The sequence below is a fragment of the Epinephelus lanceolatus genome, chromosome 1 (assembly GCF_041903045.1).
Source record: "Epinephelus lanceolatus isolate andai-2023 chromosome 1, ASM4190304v1, whole genome shotgun sequence".
Classification (NCBI taxonomy): domain Eukaryota; kingdom Metazoa; phylum Chordata; class Actinopteri; order Perciformes; family Serranidae; genus Epinephelus; species Epinephelus lanceolatus.
Genome location: NC_135734.1, coordinates 52,443,610 through 52,468,168, shown reverse-complemented (window position 1 = coordinate 52,468,168; position 24,559 = coordinate 52,443,610). Strand labels below are relative to the sequence as shown.

Sequence of the window (24,559 nt, the reverse complement as noted above, 5' to 3'; positions counted from 1 at the left end):
CAGAGCTGTAAACAAATACTTGACTCTGATGTCAACAGCAGCTCAGTGTGTCTGTTGAATTACCAGATTCTTCAGACTGTTGGTGCAGCCGGCTGATGTCCACAGGTGTGATGTTTGGATAAAGGTAGAGACCGTCGCAAAGGTGAAGACACGGATGACGAAGAGCAACAAGCTCTCTCTCGCAACTCCTCAAACACAGCAGCTTGTTCAGTGGCCCCACGCTTCAGACTACGACGCTATAGGTCAGAGTCCTGCAGCGGGGCGGGTAACGTGCTACACGCTGAGTAACTGGTACAAATGTGCATATCTATAAGTTCACAGGTAAAAACACACTTCACACAGGCGGGCAGCAGGTGAGATCAAAAATCTATGTTTTAAAACGCAGTAAAAAGCTGTGCAGTATATGTGTAATATTCTAACATCAAAATCACTATTATCAAGCTGCACTTCCTTTTATTTTGAAAGTCAGTGACACAAGTGTAACCTTTGACCCCGTGGTCACATTGGTCACAGACGTGGAGGACTCCAGCCATGAAACTTTGCAGCCTGAGGATGAGGTGGCAGCCTACATGGAGTTCAAGACATGTGCGTTTAGATCGGTTCATCTGCATCCAGGCAGGAAGTGAAAGGCTCACTAACATTAAAGTCCTTTTTGGGACGGGATGATTTTATGAGCAATGAATTAAAGGACAACGTCTGGCAGTCCATTGTCCAGCTTGGTGGCTGTGGTGAGAGAAAAGAAAGTTGATGTTGATGCTTGTTAAACGTTAGCTTGCTAGCTCACTGCTGCTGCTGCTCTCATCCATGTGCACCCACACCCGTTCACACTGCGCAGACTTGGAACACAACAACGCGAAATTCCACACTGCGTCTGTACCGCGCCTGTGTGAATGGTTTAAACGCGGAAAAGCACTGCGTGAATATTCCGCAAATCCATCCCACATTTCCGCATCACGGCAGTGAGAATAAACCTTTAGTGACGTAGCTAACGATCGCTGACAGCTGGAAACACACCTCTATGATCCACTGTCTGTGTGATTATCTAAACAACGAACAGCAGTGGGGAAAGTTATGATTTTCTGTTGTAATCAAGGCGTTAATAAACAGACAGCGTCAGCGAGCTCGTTGACAAGTTGTCTGATGTAACTCCCACATTAAATGCTATTCTATGTGGACGACTGCACAAGTTGTAACCAGGGACAATGAGACAAACCCATGTTTGACAAATGTGAGTTTTTACAGTTCCTTGTGATGACGAATTATCTTTCACCACGTCAGTGATTCAGTTCATGTCAGTCGAACACACTCTCCTCTACTGAGCGTCCAGCAGCCATCACAGCCTGAATATTGAGATGTTAATTAACTGGAGACAAAACTTTATTTTCTTCTACACGCAGATCATAATGTCTGTATGTATGTGTATGTGTGTATCTGTGGTCTGCACTAACTCACTAACCCTGAGCGATGCCAACGTTACAGTGGGCAGACATCTGCAGAGAGCTTCAGCATCTGCACAAAAGAATAACTCAAGACCTACAAATCTCTCCATGCATACAATTTTTTTTAAAATTCTTTTTTACAGTCACATCCAGGATGTTTAATACTGCTGCTACCCAGTGGATGTAAATATAGGCCTTAATATTATTTCATGCTGTAACTGTAGGACTGACTCTATGAACTGAATATGTGAATATTATGTAGCTTTTCAAATCTACTTTGAATTCTAGCTTTGTTTAGTTTCAGATGGCATCCTTGGTGACAGCTTTTTATAAAAATGAAAGTTACCTTTTTTTGTGTTCCTGTTCTGACATCCAGCAACACAACCTGTGACGTCCGCTCCAAACTGGTCTGTTGCTATGGTTTAAATATGACCTTATTTTGGAAGATTTCTTGTAAATCAAATTGACATCTTGTATTGTGAGAGGAATAGAAACTGAAAGCAGACTAAACACTGCCCAACACTTTTTGTGACATGAACAGATGCAGACAGAAGCTTTGTGTCACATCCACAGTGTCTCCGTCTCTCTGCTCTCACATGCATCAATAAAACTCTGCACAGCATCATCTAAAGAACAACAACACTGCCTGATAGCACAGTGTTTGAGCCCTGACAGAGGGATGGTGCCCCCAAACTCACATTACAGTGAGTGCATCAGAGAGAAGCCGGACGTGTTAGTTTGAGCTTGCAGAGCGTGAAGTTGGACAGGCGGAGTGGAAACAGGTTGGCCTCAGACGCCGGCCTCTGAGCACCAGATGGCTGCTCATGAAGGTAGCCACAGCAAGCAGCGATCATGTTGTAGCAGGGATTTGATGGCACACACACACACACACACACACACACACACACACAGTGGTTATGATGACATGGAAATGGTTTAACACCGCCCTGTGCCCCGCAGGTGAGAGGGCTAACAGAGCAGGTCGCCACACAGCAGTGATAACTGCACACACGTCACAACCTATTCTCGGATCGCTGCCTCACGCTTGGCGAACATCGCCGCTGCCCAGGAGTGACCTCGAATCACAAGGTCCTTTCATCTGTGTGAAACTACACTTTGCCTTTCCACATCGGAAGCTTTGTTCAAGTCGTTTAGATCCAGCAGGAAGAGAAGACAAGACACAGCGAGACGGGGAGAGAAAGGATCTGTGAGAAGGTCGACAGCAAAGTCAGCAAACTGTGAGTCATTGAAAACACTCAAAGTGACTCTGGAGATAATGTCGAGCTCACTCTGATGTCCTTCCTGCAACATGTCGCCTTCTCTGTAACTACCTGTGTCTGTATGAGTGAACTCTGTCATCTACCTGGAACACAGCGTTAGCCATGTTAAAAACTACTGCTACAAATATTACTGCAAAAACTCTGATGAATCACAGCAAATTATCAGTCAGTTTAGACTTCTAGTTAACATGTGTGCATATGAGTGCATTAATGTTCAGTGTATTTATTTGTATCTTAAGGCCTCGATCAGACGGAGCGCTTTCTGCAGCTTCCTGCGTCTCTGTTGCTCTGCAGGTACTGAATCACCTGTTGTTAGCTTAGCCGCCATTTTGCTGTGAAGTAAACTCATAGATCTGTGAGGTGTGAGATGAGGTGGCAGCCTACATGGAGTTCAGGTCCTTTGGAGGTTTGATGGTGGTGGAAGGAGCATGCTAACATGTTTCCTAACCTGGCAGTGATTGAATGTTTTCACCATCCAGTCAAAGAGACGTCCAATTCAAGAACGGAGAACCAGCTTCATGTGAGGGACTGGAGCCTGGGGGGGTTTGATCAGGGGTGGAGGGTCGCAGGACTTTTATTAACGGGTGTGACTTTGACTCAGACATAATGACAGGTAACGGGTCGGTTCTGGTGCTGAGCTTTACAGGTATGGGCCGGTGCAGGTTTTAAAAACGGACCCGTGTAGGACTCTGCCAGCTGGTCGAGGAGCCGCTCCTGGGTGACGGCCTGTTCAAGGCTAATTTTAGGATAAGTCCAGGACGGTTGACAACCTGCTGCAAATCGTCTGGCCTCATTACAGTTAGTAAAACCTTAGAAAGTAGATGAAGCAACAATTTGTTCAGATGTGGAAGATTAAAGCAAGCTAACGTTAGCTTAACAAAAACCATGCACGCCACAACAGAAGCCCCGTCTTTCAACTCATCTGGTGAACAAAGGGAAAAAACTGCCAGTGACATCGGTCGCTTTTTCTACTCTGCTTTAAAGTTTTTTCATCTTGAGTTGTTCAAGGTGCCTCTGGAGAAACAGTAGGCACATAGAGCAGAAAAACTTGTGCAAAACGTTTCCCTCTCAGTGGAAACCATCAGCAAACGCCTCCACAAGCTGCTAAATGGTGCTCTGTCTGATGGAGGCTTAACTCTGGTAGAAATGCTAACTCAGACACGATGCTCCCTGCAGCAGCCTGGATGTGTTTTCAATAATAAGATCTTGTGCTCACACTGCTGATCTGTGTTTTGGGAAATCTTTTTTTTTTTACCAGTTTCAGGTGGATAAAACGCCTCCTGGTGGAGCACCGTTCTTCTCTGCTGCACAGGAAAGTTAAAAAACTACAAAACAACAAGTAACCAAACAAACAGGAGCCATGAGGGGTCACAGCTAAAGCTGGAGCCAAGCTCCGACTCTAATGGCCAAAATTAAACTAACTGCCAAGGGCTCGACTACCAGCCAAAACTGCTGCCGGGGCTGGAGCCAGTAAACAAGAGAGAAAAAGTCAATTACTGGCCCTTATTTAGCTCGGCCTTGAGTGGGGAAAACAATTGGGAAAAAAATCGTTTAATGCCCTTATTTAAGATAAGACTAATCCTTTGCTGGGAAAAGAAAACAGAAGCTTGTGAGGTGAAAGTGGTTTCACACGAGGGCGGAGGAGGAGATGAAGTGAAGCACAGACACAGGAGACATGGACAGAAGTAACACGCTTCACTCATGGGTTTCCTAAAGTACAGTGATGATGTCACAACATCATGTTTTCATGCAGCTTCAGGAACAATGCCTGTGATGTGTTGGTTATATAAACGGATAACAGATTGTTTGAGATCTAAACACCACAGTAAACTGTAGCTGCAGCCTTCAGGGGCCCTCAGAGCTGCATCAGCAGCGAAAAGAAGACTTACAGTTTACTCTAAAAGAGAAAAGGTCAACACTCTCTGCCGGAGGAGAGTGGAGAGGATGGAGGAGGTTTGGGGGACATTCAGAGGGCAGAGGAAGGTAAAGTTACAAGTGACAGTTAAATGCGAGAAGAAGAAGAAATAAAAGATGTAATGACAGAGAAAGACTTTGGTGTGAGGCAGGAGAGAGGATGCTTAGCGTGATCAGTGTCAGTGGCTGAGCGTCTCCTCCTCCCATCTCTGTGCCGTTTGTCACATTAGTGTTCAGTCTCACAGCTCAGCCACCAGCATCCATTGTGACAGGCTGCCAGAGAGCATCCCAGCTGAATAAGATAAGCTCTCCAGGAAACACTCATCCAGACACTGCAGCAACAGGGGCCACGCAGGGCCTGTGAGGTCAAGAAAACAGGACAGTTTTTCTTTTGCTCGTACAAAAACTAAAGATTTGGTGTTGATGTGAAAAACGCTGGTGAACTAGTCACACACAGATTACATCACTGTGACAGCACACAGCGTCATAGCTGCAGTAATGAACATGAATCCCAGACTGTGTGTCCTGTATCTCACACAGCGCCAACACACTGGCTAACGCTCCAGTACAGGACAGCTAGAGCAGCATCAGGCTACATTCACTGTCCTGGGATCAACACAGTACGAGCTGTGGAGTGCGGAGGCAGCGCTGCGTGATAAACAATCTCTAATTATAAAGCATCAGTGATACTGTGCAGCTCTGTCACACTGTGGAGATGGTTGTTGGGAGGATGAGCTGCTGCTCCTGGACACATTCATTTAAAAGTCTCTTTGTCAAATTGGGAAACATCAGCGTCACACATTGTGTCTTCATTTTTCTGTGAAATGCTTTGCTTCATGCTGCAGCTCTTGTGGGGAACTCGTACGAGATTACTGTATATAATTTTGTCATTCGTCCTCTGCAGCTAAATATTGCTTTTTCCTGAACTGTGCAAAAATAAACTGGAATGCTATCTGCACAAACAGACGGAGAGACACCGGGGTGACTGCACCGTGCACTGGGCACATTTCAAAGTGCAATATAAAGGGAGGAATATTTACCCTCCGCTCTCATTCTTCTTTGTTCATAAGTGCACCTACGGCCGTGAGAAGTTTCCTATGTGACATAAAGAATGTGTATTTTCTCTGCGCCAACTGTGAGCTCTCAGTCACTTCCTGTTGTCTCAGGGAAATGTGTGCAGGAGGATACTGATCATGTTTTAAACATAGAGCCAGATTAAAATCCACATCCTGCTATCTCCCTCGTACACATGGGTACACTGAACCCACCAGCTCTGCGGTTCAAACAAAGAGGATGGAGAGGAGTGGGTGGGGGGGGGGGGGGGGGGGGGGCATGTAGGCAGCTTCTATCCTCACGAACCTCTCTGCTTCATTTCCTCTTCGTCTCTGCCTGCAGTCACACCTACTGTTACATTTCACCATGACTGAACCACAGAGGAAAAGTTGACTTTGCTGCATTTTAGATTTGTTTTTTTCCTCCTTTCACACCGACTCAAATTTGTGAAGCGAGGCTTGAAAACAAAAGTCACACAGTATCACAGCGTTTGGAGTGCTGCCGTCCTGTGAGGTGAGAGATTCTGGAGGTCAAAACAAATCACTGTGGACTCGTCGCTGTAGATAAACAGGCTCTTTGCTTTGCACACTCTGGTACATGTGTAGCCTTCTTGGTATGAATTTCCATTTCCCTGCTCTCACTCTGTTGATTTATTGTGGCGATGTGTTGCTGACGATGTCCTTAGTATTCTGGTTTATGTCTTCATGTGAACACTGGCTGCAGCACAGATTTCCCCCAGGGAACAGCAAGGATGACCTTGAACTTTCTAACATGCAGGTACAAACTGTGACGTGCAACAAGTCCTCCAAGCTCCAGTGATGTATATCCTCAGAAACTGGACTTTGTGTGTTGAAGATGTTTCACATCTCGTCCAAGAGGCTTCTTCAGTTCAGTCCTCAACACATACGACCACACAGGTCTCATTTTCCTTCCTCTGAACACGACCCACAGGAGTGTTTTAAAGTAGCTCTCCTACTGGTGGACAGCAAAATATTACATATGATGTCACAGTTTTAAAAACAGGTTGTCAACATTGTGAAACGCTTGCAGTCGGTTGGTTTGCATTAAAATAAATGAAGCTCAGCGTAAGTTCAATCAGGAACTTTCTTTGCGCTCACTCATTCACAACTCTCTCCATCCCACTCCCACTGTTTCCTCTCATCAGCTGACTGTTGGTGTTCACTCCTCTAGTTATCCAATCACACTTTGCCACGATCTCTCAGCCAATCAGGATGCCACTGCAATATTTTAACTCTGCCCTCTCCTTTGCTGCTGTCAGCCATCATTTTAGGCAGAATCTTCGCGCTGGCAATTGCTCACCGCCCTCCTCCACCCCGGTCACCTCCAGCCATCGTATCCAGAGTCCAGGATGAGCTCTCAAAGGCTCATTCCTCCTCTCATCCAGATCATCGGCACGTCTCCATCTTCCTCTCATCTCATCTTCACCACCTCTACCACCACCAGCGTCTAGACCCCGGGGGGTCCCTATTCGACGATGGATTCATCACTCTCCTTAAATCGAACCATCTCTACGGGGTCTAATCTCCAAAGACTTTCATATTTTGCATCCTTATGTGCTCATGTTAATATTCTTTTACTATAAAAACGTGTCTCTCCTGATTGAAGTATGTTTGCTAATACTTTAGGTTGTTAACATAACTCAAACACTGATGTCAAACCATGGACACATTGCATTTGCGTGATTTGTTTCACTATGTAGCAGATACTTTGAAACATTCTCCAACGCCGTGGTTAACGTGTGGTTAAGTTTAGGCACAAAAACCACCAACACGGTCTCATCCAAAGTCACCACATATCACCACTGGATATCCTCCTGCTGTTGATGTTCCGGGACGTCACAACCAACACCAGGACGGCAACAAAAGCACGTGGTTAAGTTTAAAAAAACACATCATGTTTTGGCTCTACACTCGTACAGGAAGAGAACGGTGATGACTTCGACGACTTTGGAAAAACAACAGGCTGAAACCACCTGGTTACTGGTCAGGAGAAGATCATTTTTGGGCTTAAAATACGCTGTTTAGGAGGCACGGTCTCCACTGGAAACACAGCAACGTCTCAGTGTCTGAAAAGCCAGATGAAAATCAGGGAACGGTGGCTACAAAAATCTGCTGGAAACACAGCAACGAGTCGTTAATCACAACTGCTGCGGTGTCACATCATCCACCTCCTGATGACCACTGAGTCTCAGGAACTACATTTTATATTTCAAACAGAAAAATCAGCAAATCAACGACTAATACTTTAAATATGATGACGTGGCATTTTGCTGATGACCCTCAAAGTTTCTTTGTTTCAGGAATGTGTGACTTGAAATCCTCTCGTAGTGACCAGCACAACTGTGTATGTTTATGTAACATTTGCTTTCTGTGGTTTTATATAAAAACATTATATAATAAGGTGTAAATTCATTTTCTGTGGTCGTATGCAGTCCGTTGGTTTAGTCATTCTCAGCAGCCTGACATTAAAAGCAGCAGATTTGTGGATTAGAGGGCGTAATTGACTCAGGGAAGTGGATCCATCTCAGCTGGAGGCCTCAGACTCAGCAGGCGTCCTCTGCCACAGGAGGAAACTTCCCACAGCCTGCAGCCTTCATCCTGCCTCATCTTCAAATCATCCTCCACCTTTCTCTAATCGTCTCTCGCTGGCTCGCTCCTCTTCTTTCTGGATCTTTGCTCCTTTGTTTTTTGCTCTGTCTCTTTTTTCTCTCCTCTCAGACTTTCATCCTCCAAACTCACATTTTCCATCTTTCTCTTGCTCCCCTCTCGGGTTCAGTCGGAGCAATTAACAGCTGCTGTAGCATGGCTGTGTTCAGACACGCAGCGCTAATTTGCATTTACACGACAAACATAAGTTGGATATATTTCCTGAGGTCTGAGAAGACAGTGAAAGAGCACGTGACCTTTGGATCAGAGCCACAAACAGAGATTTTGATGTATTTAGTACCACGTGCACTCCAGTCAAAGCTGGTGTCTGGATAAATGAGGAGTTTGTCCTCCATCTCACTGCAAACATTTTCATACTACTGACCTGCTGAAGGCACCCAAACCCGTCACATCTGCATCGTTATCACAGACTGACAACAAGCGCCAGGACGCAGAGAGACACTGACACTCTGAACGCAAGGTGACGTGCGAGCTGTGACATCAGACACGTAGCTATGTTCCTATTATTAATGGAGTTAAAGCAGAACTTGTCTTTGTTGTAACGACCTGCATCGCACAAACTGAAACAACAGAATTAAATATCCCGCCACCGATCCTGTCCTGCAGCAACACCCTGTTACACACAGTGATGAATGGTACAGGATGAACAGCAACAGGGATTTTCCATCACCACCTTTAGCTGCACCGACTCAAACCGTGCTGCGCTGATTTGTGTTTCCTTTGTCAGTTTTAACACACCGAGCAGCACCTGAGATGGACCATCTCCCTGCATCAGTGTGGGTTTCTTCCGGGTGCTCTGACATGTTCTCCCTGCATCAGTGTGGGTTTCTTCCGGGTGCTCTGACATGTTCTCCCTGTGTCAGCGTGGGTTTCCTCCAGGTGCTCTGACATGTTCTCCCCGTGTCAGCGTGGGTTTCCTCCAGGTGCTCTGACATGTTCTCCCCGTGTCAGCGTGGGTTTCCTCCAGGTGCTCCGACATGTTCTCCCCGTGTCAGCGTGGGTTTCCTCCAGGTGCTCCGACATGTTCTCCCCGTGTCAGCGTGGGTTTCCTCCAGGTGCTCCGACATGTTCTCCCCGTGTCAGCGTGGGTTTCCTCCAGGTGCTCTGACATGTTCTCCCTGTGTCAGCGTGGGTTTCCTCCAGGTGCTCTGACATGTTCTCCCCGTGTCAGCGTGGGTTTCCTCCAGGTGCTCTGACATGTTCTCCCCGTGTCAGCGTGGGTTTCCTCCAGGTGCTCCGACATGTTCTCCCTGTGTCAGCGTGGGTTTCCTCCAGGTGCTCCGACATGTTCTCCCCGTGTCAGCGTGGGTTTCCTCCAGGTGCTCTGACATGTTCTCCCTGTGTCAGCGTGGGTTTCCTCCAGGTGCTCTGACATGTTCTCCCTGTGTCAGCGTGGGTTTCCTCCAGGTGCTCTGACATGTTCTCCCTGTGTCAGTGTGGGTTTCCTCCAGGTGCTCCGACATGTTCTCCCCGTGTCAGCGTGGGTTTCCTCCAGGTGCTCCCACATGTTCTCCCTGTGTCCTATATGTGTCTGTGAGATCTTACTCATTTCATTTGTCGTTTAAAGTCACTGTTCCTCTGTGAGCATTGCGTCGCTCATGTCGACCCACTCAAATATCAAAAGGATTAAATAATTTAATAAAGAAATACGCAGCATGATTTAACGAGGTCAGATGGTAGCGTATCATTTTAAGGAGGATTGTTGTGTCAAAATCTAGTTTTTAGGACCTTCATTATTCCAGTCTTGTGCTGATGAGGTTCACACTGATACATTAAACTGAGTTTAATCACATTACTACTCAGCCTCTGTGGTTTGGGAACATTACAGTAAAGACAAACTCCTCACAGAGTAGGAGGAACTCTGCAGCAGTCTAATCTGACCATCATCATAAAGCCAAACTCACTGTCCCTCTCACCTCTCTGTTTCATCTCACCCAGTGATGAAATGGGTCTGCTGCCCTTATACCTCAGTTCTCCTGGCCACCCGTCACGCCCCACTATTCTCTGCCACCGTCTTTATGACCAGGAAATGTCCATTTCCGTAAATCATTTGTCAAAAAAACGAGGGGACAAAAGGTATCAGAGAGCACATTGAAGGGACAATGTTTGTAAGTGCTCCACCGACGGCCCCTCCGGGCACGTCCAAGGTTACACACCGAGCTCCTCCTGGCAGCGCTTGTGTTTTTTTCTTTTCAGCGTGTGTGAAGCGTGACATGCTTCTGAGGCGAAGAAAAGGGCAGAAATTGATGTAACAACAAAACACTGGCATCTCGATTAGCCAGGCTTTCAAACAGGAGGATTTTGATTCGAGACAAGAAAATCAGATTTGGCTGCTTCCCATTAAACTCCTCACTGGAGTCCTCGTGTATCGCTGAAAAAAAAAAAGAACAAAGGATTCATATTTTATTTGAAGTCAAAATCTTCATTTTAGCAGAACTGCCACAACAAACGCAGTTTTCTATCCCTGCCAACAATCTGTGTTTGATACGACAGCCGCGCTCCCAGTTGTCTGTAGTTACTAAACAGAGCTGTGATACCAATGCATCTTAATCTAAAGGCTGTCGTTAACATGAACGCAGCAGTCAGGAACATTCTGTGTTCACTAAAAGACAGCTGAGCCACGAGTTATGTTTCCTCTGATCAACTTCCTGTGCGTCCTTATGATGTCTCTATGATGCTCTGTTCAAACTGGATTCTGTACATCTCTCTTCACTCGTCTTTAGGACGTTAATGGAACAGTTTGACATTTCAAGAATTATGCTTTATCACTGTCTTCCTACGAGTCAGACTGACAGCACTCCCTGTCTGTCTGTACGGGTAACATAAAGCTGAATTTAAAGAGGTGGTTGGCTTAGCCCAAAGGTAACACAATCTGAGACTGTCTTTCTCCAGAGTACGACCACATAAATGTTTTCCTGAGCAGAAATTATGACCTTTATTGATGTTTTTGAGGCAGTGACCTCCAGTGGCTGTCGGGCAACATACAGTAAAACTTCAATTGACCTATGGCTAAGCCACGCCCCCTCCACTCACTCGGACAAACTATCAACATTCAGTGAGCGGCGCTATGGCAGGTGTCACAGTACACGGCATTTCACAGGAGGCAACTGATGATTTTTGGAGACATAACGATCAGATGTCATTGAGAAGTAACCAAAAGGGCCTAAACTACGCATTGGAGGGATATATTCATCATTTTATTGTTGAGAAGGTCGATGAAAAGCTTAAATTACAAGCCAAAATTTACAGGTCACAGTGTACGCTTGTGAACCGCATCTGGTTGCCGTCACCATCAAAGACAACAAGTTAAAGTGCCACTGAAGTTAAGGTTTTTGGCTCAGAATATGAGAAAAGGATAACGGCCTTTTTACCATCTTTACCAAGAGTGTCTCTCCGTTAGTTTGGTGCTACAGTATTTACACTGAATCATTCAGCATAACGTTTGCCAACCTTTGTTATCTCTGCCATTACAGATAAGTTAATGAAGCTAAGCTCCAGAAGTTAACGTTAGCTTAACTAGAGCCCTTTGGACAACAGCTAACAATGATGTACGATCACCAAAGTACAAAACTAGAACAAAATAGGCTAATGAACTCCCAGCAAACAAGCTGACATGATGAACAACGCAGCTAGAAGCTAACGTTAGGCTAACTTTAGCTAACGTTAGCTAGAGATGTTAAAGATAACTTTATATTTCTTTCCAGCAAAGTGACAATATGTTGCCTCAAACACAATGTTGACTTACCTTAGAACAGATGTAGACATCATTGTTAATCTTATTCACGTTGAGTTGATGTTGTGGTCTAACGTTACCACACAACTTTATCCAAAGGAGACACTTTTCTCGCTTGAGATGTGGTTTAAAGTGTAAAAAATACACCTGGTCGCCCAGCCTCTCAGGATACCTTGTGTCAGAGTTGCATGTACCCCATGCACACCGTTTGACCATTTTTAAACTTCAAATCTCAGAAAAAGCTCATAAAACCCAACAAACTGACTTTCTGTAATGCATTTCAATGGACGTCCAGGCAGAGAATGTCCCAGTGTATGGGAATGGCTATACGCACTGTGATTGGCTCATCGCGTTTGAGGGCGGGGCTTAGCCACAGGTCAGTTGAAAGTCTAGTCTCAATTTAACACCCAGTCCCTTTTACTAACCCAGTGTGGCTCCACATTCTGACAAATAAAGGCCTGTCTCAATCAGAGGCCTGGTCCAGGTGCCAAACAGTTCATTTTTCTATAGAAGTTCTTCAGATGTTTAAAACCAGGTTGTTGGCGACCTTAAATGATGTGTCCATTCCTCAATTACCCTGTAAGTTGTCCATGTTCCTTCAGTCTGTAAGAGTTCTCAGATCAAAAGAAACAAAAGGGTTTTTCATGAAAATGAATCCAAGTTGTGAGGACTGTTTGAACAGGATAAAGTGGAGTTGTGTCGGTGACGTTAACCTCAAATGTCATTACTCTCTCTGTCTCTGATGTGCTGTTGATTGGAGCGACTGGTTTACACAAAGTCTGATTGTATTTCCTGATCTTTGCTGAACAACAGTTTTGTGTGAAAGGAATGAAAGGTCTGTCCCAAATAGAGGCCTGTTGAGTTCAGTGATTGAAGCCAATAACAGCCCAGGCTTTTAATCATAGTTTTACAGTAAAGAGTGACAAATTCTCACTGCCTGTCCTGCTTTGCTGTTCTTTATAAACGGTACAATTGTGGAATGAGGGGGCAGAGTTGCCACATGACAGAGACGGTTAATAATTGTTATTGTCATGTGATATTATTGTTTATAAAGCGCTGCAGACGTGTATGTCACATGTCCCACCAGAGGCTGAAGCTGTCGTTTTAAATGTGATGCTCATCGTGCCTCTTTTGCTTCAGGGATGTTGACATGCTGTTTAAAATGACTCACCGCGGGGGTTTGATGCCTTTGTTGTTTGGTGCCGTGTAAAAATGTGACAGGTGCGTACAGAGGGGACTTCATAGCAGCTCTATGGCGCCATCTCTGCGTGAAAAGTGCTGAGGGCAGGAGGGAGGGGAGACTGACAGCTAAAACAAGGACAGGACTTTAATCCAGGAAAGTGCTGTTCATGTCCTCTGTGAAACAAGAAGTCAACGTAGAGTTATTTTAACAACCTCATGTAGCAGCTGTGTGACGTCAGATATAGTAACAAAGCCTAATGATCTTTTAATGATCTTAACCTTGCAGTTTTGGTCCAGCTGTGCACAGGAGCAACTTTAATTTCTTTTATCGTTCTGTGTCTCTAAATTTGGAGGTTTTTGCGGGTCTGTGAAAACAGCACAGGCGGAGCTCTCCATGACTTCTTCGGTTCCCCAGCAGCAGTTTGTGACTTGCAGGGTGGATAACTGATCTGTCAAGATGTTCACAGCTGATCAGATCAGATCAATGGATGGATGGGTGAGAGGAGCAGCTGCTGCGAGTGAAAGCAAACTTTTAGACCCAGCAGAATGAACAGTTAGGTTTCACTTTCAATGGGCCTGGTGTTCTGCTGCTCCATCTCTGCCCTGAGTGCAGAAAATCTAGAAAATCTATTTGTGGCTGCAGATGTTTTAAGTGTGGCGGGTGGCCACAAATAAATATGTGTGTGGGGAACCATGCGTTACCTGCGTGTTTAAAACAGTAACAATACGTTGCTCGAATTAATGTGCCTTACTTGACACTGCACGTCCTTCGGTGCGACGACTGCACATCGCAATGTTGATGCTGACACGATACATCCTGCAGCCCACAGTTTAGTGATATCACAGCTAACTTACTTACTTTATATTACAGACGTGAAAATTCAAGTGTCAGCAGGAGCATGAATCATTTCCCAAAATGTTGAACTACATGTTGCTTTGAAACAGTTCGGCCTGATTCTGGTTGGTCACAGCGCTGATGTACAACACTTCAGGACCAGTCCCTCAATTTATTTTGTTTATAAAGGTCTGTGAATATTGTTTAACCATCAGTAAAACTTAATTTCCCTCCTAAATGTAAATGCATGTTTGCCAAAGTTAAATCTGCTCCAGCTCCTGTTCAGATGAGTCTCAGGACACACGAGGAGGAGGAGGAGGAGAGAAAGTAAGTAAAATAAAATCCCTGCAGGACTGACTAAGATATTGACTTAGTGCAGACACAGTCGTGCTCACGGTGCCTCTCCGGCAGGATGATGATGATGATGATGACGATGATACAATCATCATCAAAGGAGTCCTGTGCAATTTTGTGTCACAGGAAACCAAGACATGGGAGCAAGTGAACGTTTTCTCTGATGACTGAGTTTTTCAACAGTTCTGCTCAGTCAGGAGAGAGAGGACCGTACACGCCGTCAGCTCCACAGATAAGAACATGAAGATGTGTGCGAGCAACCAAGAAAAGAAAGAAACGAGTGAGCAGGCTCATCTGAAATATTCACACAGGTGACCAAAGAACATCGTTCAATTAAGAGACATGAATAAATGAACGTACCGCTGATGGTGGCTCTCTTCGGCAGGATGGTGACGGCGCCCACAGCTGCGTCCTCCAGCTGGTGGATGGGACTGTTCTTGGCTCCCCAGCTGTCGGAGCCGATCCACAGGAAGTGACCCACCTGGTCCGCTCGCTTACTGGCGTTCAGGATCCCCCTGGATCCAAACACACACACCAACACTGAGTCACATACAGGCAGCATTTAAAACTTTACAGAGAGCTACAAAACATTTATCTGAGATTTTAATCGATGATTCACACTGAAAATGTTTTTGTTTACGTCAATAAAGCAGCAACGCAATACGGGGTTAACTTTACAGAGTACCGAGGTGTTGTTCTGACTCAGTGTGAAACACAACAGGCTCAAGTTTCACCTTAAAGTACAGTGTGTCAGATTTAGGGCGATTTAGTGGCACCTAGTGGTGAGGACTGCAGATTACAACCAGCTGAAACTTCTCCTGGTTAGAATTCCTTCAGTGTTCGTTGTTCAGGAGCTGAATTATCCTCAGAGGTCTCTTCCTCTCAGAAACAGGGCTCATTTCACTGAAGAAAACTATGATGAAAATGATTCGTCAACGACCTTTTCTCCATGACGAAAACGAGACAATGACCAAATGTCTCCCCTTCTGTTCCTGAGATATGACGTTAAAACATGATGATGTCACAGTCAAGCTGACATTTGACCTTCATCATTTAATCCTGTTAGACATTTGTGTCAAGTTTTGTCATAATAAGTAAATGAATTATTCAGTTATGGCCAAAAATATAGTTTGAGAGGTCACAGTGACCTTTGACTGCAAAAATCAAATCAATTAATCGTCTAATCAAGTGAACATTTGTGCCAAATTTGAAGAAATTCCCTCAAGGTGTTCTTGAGATATCGTGTTCACAAGGATGGGACGGATAACCCGAAAACATAATGCCTCTGGCCACAGCTCTCACCGCTGCAGAGCCATAATATAAAGTTGGGTTCAGTGGTCTGTTAAATTAACTGTATATGTTTCATTCCATCTGACCCATAACTCCCGCTTTAATGGTGTTTAATTCAGGTGTGTTATTTACCTGATATCTTCATCGGAGGCGAACAGGATGACAGCTCTGGCGTACCGAGTGTCCAGCAGCAGACGGATGATTTTATCAAAGTCGGAGGGTTTGTGGTCGTGAGGGATCTTCAGTGACTGAGCGATACAGATTCCACCTGAGGACACAAGACAAACACAGTGAGACGACCTCGCTTCCTCAGCTGGTGGAGCTCCTGCTGAAACATTGGGTGGGAGACAAGACGTGTCATTTATGACTCAACGTTTCAGAACTGTTCTTCCTGAAGTTGAAGTCAGAGTTAGTGCGACTGAAGAAGCTGAGAGAAGACTTTTAAGGAGCACATGAGACGACAGAGCGATGAGCTCTTCTCTCTCTGCTGCCTGACATTTCATGAAGCCGTCGACACCTCTGAGCGCAGCGTCTTATAGGTGAGGGAAACAGGCTGAGAGAGCTCTGAGCGGAGACATCACTAATTTCAATAAACGTCACTCAACTGCACAAAAAAGTGCAGCTTTCTTTTCTTTGATCAGCAGGTCTCGTTCACTGCACAATCACATGTGGATGCACGATCACCTCATATCCATGACTCAGAGCTTATAACAGAGGATCTAAACTTTCTGACCAGGATGAGCTCATTGTTTCTGACATCACATGCATGATAAAGACTGAACCTGTGAAAAACAGGAAGTTAAACCCAAAAACCTCTGTTTCACGAAATAAATTAGGCGTTAATAAATCACCATTAACCCTTTGAAACCTGCAAACTGGCCTGATTTCTTTTAAAAAGAAGGGAAGAATGTAGTGAGCAACAAAAGAAATTACCCAAAAACTAGCAAGAAACAGGCAAAAGAGAAAATTAAAAACAGAAAAACTAGTAAAAAAAAAAGAGAAGGAAGAAAGTGAAAAAGTAAAAAATAAACAAACAAGGAAATGACCTGGAAAGAGTCGTTAAAAATTATAATACTTCACTGACATGAACATTTAAAATGTAATAATAATTATATTGTTTTTTCCTAGCTTTCCTTTTTCCCCATTTTTTCCTTATAATAATAATAATTTTTCATCCTTTTATTTTTTATTTTTTGTAAATTGTGGGTCATTTCTTACCAAGTTGTTTCTTGAAGAAGTCGTACCAATCTGCTCAGACTTTAAAGGTTTAAAAGAAACAAGGAAGAAAAATGGCTCAAACAAATCACTGGAGGAGACAACCAACCAGAACTGGTCTGGTGTATGAAGGGAGTGACTGATCATGAGGAGGAAACAGGTGAGCAGGAGGTGAGGTAAGGTGAGGTAAGGTGAGGTAAGGTGAGGTGAGGCAAAGCCAGTGAGGGACAGGTGAAACTCATCAGGACGGGCACACAATCAAGAGGAGACACACAGACACATCAGGAGAAGATAACAACAGGACACATGACTGAATAAATACAACAAAGTAAAACTGAAAACCCCAAACCTGAAAAACAAAATCCTCTGATGATGAGACATGAAAACAGAGACGGATTACTACAGCCCTGTTTCCACTGCACAAAAACCCGCTGACATCTGTTTTTTAATGTTGTGGCAAAGGTTACAATCAGCAGTCACACGCGGGCGGGTCAATGACTCTGCAGCAGTCACGAGTATTTATCAGCTCCAGCTCCCATCAGCATCGATGGAAACACATCGTTAGCCCCTTACCCGTCAAGATGCAATGACTCATCACCACAAAGCACAGTCTGTCTCTGCCAAGCAGCACTTAAACAGAACCCAAACTAGACGGCACTGAGTTAGAAAGACACACTGACCAAGTAAGAGATATAAATAAAAAGAAGTAACCACCCTAAATAAGGATGTGACAACACATATTTGTATTAAACCGTTGGGTGCAAGGGTTTTGGTTCGGTACACTGACAAACTGAACCATATGTTGACCATCCTGTTACATTCAGAAAATAAAATCTACAGCTTAAACTGTGTTTAATATAATGTTGTCAACACGGCAGCCGACAGGCCGGGACAGGAAACAGTCTGTCTGCTCCTCCCACCCCCAAACCACAACATCCTACTGCAGTCAGACAAACTGGGAGGACGCTACGCTAAGCTAGCTTCTTACAAGATGGTCGGTGACACCATCACCAGAAACAGAAGCTCCTCTGATGAACTACAGGTCTGCTGTTTGGAGCCAAGAGGGTTTCACTTTATGACGACAAGGGTGGATAAAAACACACTGAGCCAACAAACGAGCCGCAGCACAGCTACAGACTCTCTTCAGCAGCTAACCCATCAGTAGTCATGACAACTGATACTTCGGTACCAAGTCGATGCCAACACGCAAAAAATACGTCGCTTTTTGTTTTTTTTCGGTACTGTAAGTACCGGATACAACTTTGCCCTCAGCGGGCTGTGTCAGAACTGACGGGGGCGGTATATGTACGTCAGTCGGTGCCGAGGACGAGCGCCTGTTCTCCATCGTCTTTGCCAGAAACAATGACTTTTACAAGTGCTGCTGGAGCCACAACACCTCGGCTTGTTGAAAAGTCAGGTAGTAGGAGTCGTGTATGGAGAGGGTTAGGGTTAGGCCTCATTTATACCACAAGTGATGCGTTCCCGTAGCGCTCTCCAACGGTCGCTGTTTACTCGCGTTTTCATTGCCGCGAGCATGTTAACAGGTTAGAGCATTCACACCGCATCCGTTCTACGTGCTGCTCAAGTTGCGCTCCTTCATGAGCAAGCTCGAACATAGAAGAGACGCTGATTTTTTGCACGAGTTGCAAGCGAATGGTCGCGGTATTCAACAAAAAACACACAGTTTGCGTGTGTTGTGAGCTCTCTCGGCCACCGTAGACATCTCCCCCTTGACCAAGCGTATTAATATTGGTATCAACTACTGAAATTCTGGTATTGTGACAAGCCTACCCATCAGCACAGTAACATACATGACCTCCGAGCAGAAGCACTGGGGCATGAGAGGTGCTGTGCTACAGCAGCTAACAGCAGCTAACGTTAGCACAAAGCACACACCCACAGCAGTGAGCAGTAACTTTGATTTGATTTGTCCAGAAAGAGTGAAAGGTTCGTTAGTGACAGCTGTTTATCTTGTGTTTATACGACTGTGATGTTTGTTCATGCACTTATTGGACTGAAGGAGCTCAGAGAGCTCGAGGGACGGAGCGAAGTCACCACTCACATACAGCAGGTTAAAGAAACAACACTGACACTGAGAGCTCTGACGTCAGTGGTAACTTTTATTTAGTGGGTAGGGATGCATGATAACATCAGCACGTCATCAGTATCGGACGATATCGGCTTTACATTGTGTGTCTGAATCGGCTGACATCATAACAGTATGCATGTATAATATGATGTTGATTCACTACAGAAGAGACCTGATGATGATCACTACAATTAGGTGGGAAAAAGTGGATATATCAACATCAGTATCAGTTATTGGCCAAATAAGTTGTTATATATCTGCATTTCGGATATCTGCAAAAAATCCAGTATCGTCCATCCCTAATAGCAGGACACAGAAATAATGAAACGAAGTTTAACAATCTAACTCCACAATTCAGTACATCACCGTTCAGTCTGTTCGCTTTGTTTCCTAACATATTTAACGTGTTCAGAAAGAAGAAAGAAATCATCCATTTTAGCCTGAATGTCATTCTGCTTTGTACAAAAAAGACAAAAGCCCAAATTCTTTAATTCTTCATATATTTAGAAATTTAAAACTCGAGGAAACTTCCCTGACACGATCCACTTGTTTGCTGTATCGAACCGAACCGTGACTTTTGTGACCCGTTACACCCGTAACCACAAAGTTGTCACAGGCCTCCATGCTGCTCTCTACAGTTTACTGACTTGTAATCAGGCCTGTCCTTGACGTCAAAAAACACACCAATAGAAAGTCATACTCGTCTGCTGTGCACAGCTCTGGCCTGCTGGCAACGGGAAAAGAGTCCATTGTCTATTTTTAGGGAGTTATCCTGTGTGTAATAAACCTGTGCACGCTCGCTAATTTTGGTGGAGGAGATGTATAACATTAAAGACATATGTCAGATAGGTCTGAGGGCCTCTGGACAACATCTCATGACAATCCGTCCTGCAGCTGCATTACCGTAGCTGCTAACGTGGCTAAAATCATTTTGATCTGCGGCTGTAAAATGCCAGTTATTTGTACTATTGTCTCTGCGGTGCTGATCTGATTTGTTAGCCCGGTCATGCAGATCCACTTCCTGACCCATCCACTAACTCTCTGCAACACCCACGTGAACTCATGACATTTGGCTCAAGTAAGATCTAATGAAAAGTAGCGTGAAGACTTTACACAAAGAGTTTGGCCTTTAAGAGCGGCGGCTGTCAGTGTGGCGTGAAGAGGCGCCGCCAGCGAGTCGGAGTGGGTCAGCCCTCTGAGAATCACAAATGAGATCAGATATTATGACACTTAGAAAGGACACTTGAGGTCAGAGCAGGGACGGCTTTGAGAGGTCAGTGCATGTGGAGACATTGTCTGAACTGAAAGCTCATTTATATTCATCCTTAGTGAACGTGACAATAAGTTACTCTGCCATGAACCTGTCAATAAACCACGTCAACCCCATCAGCTCTGTTGTTTCTGTCATAACACGCTCTTGTTGTGCAGATAAACAGTGTTCACCCTCAGAGCAGCTGTGGTCCAAGGCACGATGATGTCAGACATGTTTTAGAGGAAATGTAACCAGAACATCAGAGTTGAAGTCGTGACGATGTCAATGATGGTGAACCTTTTCCTGTTCCTTCATATTGATGCCACACAACTCGACATCTCTACAGTTCCTGTTTTGTCTGTTAATTGCTGAAGGAAGAACAAGTCAGAAGTCTCCGTCCTGATTGGTTCAGATGGGAAAACACGTCCATATTTATGAGGTCATGTGACCCGTCAGCACCTCAGATGTCAACTGTCACCTCTCATTCTGAAACCGTCAAATACCGCCGCTTTGTCAGGGATGTGGTCATCAGACACCTTTCAAGGCGGTATGATACACCGCTGGGCGGCATCAGGTTGAAACGCTGCCTGTCACTATGTAATACAAGGAGCTGGAGAGTCTCTATAAGGCTGGTGGGAGGGGAGATGGATGGGTCCAACAAACCCAGACTTTCACCTGGACAACCTGGTCCCACTCTGAGGTCATCAAAGATCGGTGCTTGGTCGGTGACTTCCAGCATCAGACACTGACCAAAAAAGTTGCTCTGTCACGCTGGTATTAGAGTTGAGCGATCTTGTCCATATCCTATCGTCCTATCGCGGTCATTACGCATTGCTGCTGAAACGTTCACTTATAGCCTCTCTTTGGCGTTTGAGCAGCTTTAGAAAACTCTTGAACATGTATTGGCTCCTTAATTATCAAGTTGACTTTACATAGATGGCATATCTTTTCAATTTCTCCTGACATTGTGTTATTTGGTTTGTTCACCGCTCCGCGACATGCACGTTAGTATGGAGCGGGTGGAGGCGTTGATCTCCCCCCTCTCCCCACCCTCCGCTCTCTCACTAAGCAGCCTCCCTCTGTCTCCTCTCACTCAGCCTCGTTCAGCCTCGATCTCGTCAGCATGCGCCACACACGCACTGCCCCCCGCCCCCCCCCCCCCACACACACACACACCTGACGATTGCATCATCATTTAAAAAAGACATCGTGAAACAACCCTTCTATCGCCGATGGGCGATCCGATCACCCATCGGCGCAACCCTAGCTGGTATGATACGCAGCTAGATACAATTATTGATTAATGGTGCACGGTAGCATCGCAGGAAATGGTAAAAAAAACACAACCGAAAGTTATGGCGGCAGAAGTCAGAGTAGGGCGGACAGGAGAGGCGGTGGATGGGTCCAACAACCAAAGACTTTCACCCAGGAGTCTGATGTTTGCTTCCTGTAAGATTGTAAAGCCAAACCCTGTTCTTTTGTCCTAAATCCAACCATATGTGTGTGTGTTGGCTAAACTTAACCATGTGTGTGTGTGTTGGCTAAACGTAACCACGTGTGTGTTGGCTAAACTTAACCATGTGTATGTGTTGGCTAAACGTAACCATGTGTGTGTGTGTGGGCTAAATGTAACTGTGTGTGTGTGTTGGCTAAACTTAACCATGTGTGTGTGTGTTGGCTAAACGTAACCACGTGTGTGTTGGCTAAACTTAACCATGTGTATGTGTTGGCTAAACGTAACCATGTGTGTGTGTGTGGGCTAAATGTAACTGTGTGTGTGTGTTGGCTAAACGTAACCATGTGTGTGTGTGGGCTAAATGTAACCATGTGTGTGTGTGGGCTAAATGTAACCGTGTGTGTGTGTTGGCTAAACGTAACCATGTGTGTGTGTGTGGGCTAAATGTAACCGTGTGTGTGTGTTGGCTAAACGTAACCATGTGTGTGTGTTGGCTAAATGTAACCATGTGTGTGTGTTGGCTAAACGTAACCGTGTGTGTGTGTTGGCTAAACGTAACCATGTGTGTATGTGTTGGCTAAACGTAACCATGTGTGTGTGTTGGCTAAATGTAACCGTGTGTGTGTGTGTTGGCTAAATGTAACCATGTGTGTGTGTGTGGGCTAAATGTAACCGTGTGTGTGTGTTGGCTAAACGTAACCATGTGTGTGTGTTGGCTAAATGTAACCATGTGTGTGTGTGTGTGGGCTAAATGTAACCGTGTGTGTGTGTTGGCTAAACGTAACCATGTGTGTGTGTTGGCTAAATGTAACCGTGTGTGTGTGTTGGCTAAACGTAACCATGTGTGTGTGTTGGCTAAATGTAACCGTGTGTGTGTGTTGGCTAAACGTAACCATGTGTGTATGTGTTGGCTAAACGTAACCATGTGTGTGTGTTGGCTAAATGTAACCGTGTGTGTGTGTGTTGGCTAAACGTAACCATGTGTGTGTGTTGGCTAAACGTAACCATGTGTGTGTGTTGGCTAAACGTAACCATGTGTGTGTGTTGGCTAAACGTAACCATGTGTGTGTGTTGGCTAAATGTAACCATGTGTGTGTGTTGGCTAAACGTAACCATGTGTGTGTGTGTTGGCTAAATGTAACCATGTGTGTGTGTTGGCTAAATGTAACCATGTGTGTGTGTTGGCTAAACGTAACCATGTGTGTGTGTTGGCTAAACGTAACCATGTGTGTGTGTTGGCTAAACGTAACCATGTGTGTGTGTTGGCTAAATGTAACCGTGTGTGTGTGTGTTGGCTAAATGTAATCGTGTGTGTGTGTGTTGGCTAAATGTAACCGTGTGTGTGTGTGTTGGCTAAATGTAACCATGTGTGTGTGTTGGCTAAACGTAACCATGTGTGTGTGTGTTGGCTAAATGTAACCATGTGTGTGTGTTGGCTAAATGTAACCACATGTGTGTGTTGGCTAAACTTAACCACATGTGTGTGTTGGCTAAACTTAACCACATGTGTGTGTTGGCTAAACTTAACCGTGTGTGTGTTGGCTAAACTTAACCACATGTGTGTGTTGGCTAAACTTAACCACATGTGTGTGTTGGCTAAACTTAACCGTGTGTGTGTTGGCTAAATGTAACCGTGTGTGTGTGTTTTGGCTAAATGTTACCGTGTGTGTGTTGGCTAAATGTAACCGTGTGTGTGTGTGTTTTGGCTAAATGTAACCGTGTGTGTGTGTGTTGGCTAAATGTAACTGTGTGTGTTGTACCAACGTAGTGCTTTTATTTTGAAAGAGACTATCAAACTGTACATTTCCTGTGAAAACAGAAGTGTACTTTGAAAACAGACAATGCATGTAACAGGCTGAAGTTGACACGGCACAGTGACATGTGGGATGAGCACTGGGTGGACACACGTGTCAACAGCTGTGGGGATGTAAAGGAGACGGACTCAGGCTCGGCGGTGACGGAGGGCGGTTGTCAGAGGGCGCCTCAGTGAGCAAACACACCTGACCTGACTTGTCCAGCAGACTTTACTACAGGCCGACTGGCTGTTGATGTTCTAAAACAATAAGCCAACATGAGTCGAGTCGAACGGCGAGTTGAAACCACTGCAGCTTTGTAAAGTGTTTCCTCTGGTTGTGAATCTTTGGTCTGAACTGGACGAAGATTTTTTTTAATAACTGCACTCAGAAATATCTCTGATAAAAGCTGTGAATGTCGTGTGACATCAAAGTCACTGATATATTCTCTAAAGTTTGAATTCCTTCTTATTAAATTATTGAAGTCTGTTCATCCACCACACGATGAGAAACTTTCCCTGATGACAAAATGAGTGTAAATTGTAAGATGCAGAATCTGGTAGAAAGTGAAGCAGGTCTCAGAGGTCCCTACATGAGGTCAATGAGAGTCCTTCACTTCTCAGCGTGACAAATCAAACTTGAGAAGGTTCTCTCCAGAGGCGAAATATTTATCTCCCTGTCCGCTGCACCGTCTCTGTCTTCTATCAATAACGAACATGTGGCGGCAGATTGTAATGAACCACCAACCGGGAACTCAATTCCAGTGTTGAGAGGTTAATACAATGTTCACAGGGAGTCCACCTTTTATCACTCGCACTAAATCAGCAGTGTGAAACAAACACAACACCTGAGGCACCGTTCCTTCGTCTTCTTTCAGGGAACTCTTTTCTTTCATGCTAATGTCCTCTCTCTCTTCTCTCCTCTGTGTCTCTGACATCATGTTGCTTTTCTGTCATTTACTTTCTGTTTCTCTCTTCACATCTTTCA

General features: G+C 44.9%; 1 protein-coding gene across 2 annotated transcripts in view; it reads right to left on the bottom strand.

Moving 5' to 3' along the window:
- grm7 (glutamate metabotropic receptor 7) overlaps positions 1–24,559 on the bottom strand; it is a 427,000-nt gene that overhangs the window by 199,907 nt on the left and 202,534 nt on the right. For both annotated transcript variants that reach the window (XM_033626794.2, XM_033626793.2), the window contains exons 3-4: positions 15,900–16,035; positions 14,838–14,992 (exon numbers count right to left, since the gene is read on the bottom strand). In XM_033626794.2, the coding sequence (XP_033482685.1) occupies positions 14,838–14,992; positions 15,900–16,035 (291 nt within the window). The remainder of the gene's footprint in view (positions 1–14,837; positions 14,993–15,899; positions 16,036–24,559) is intronic.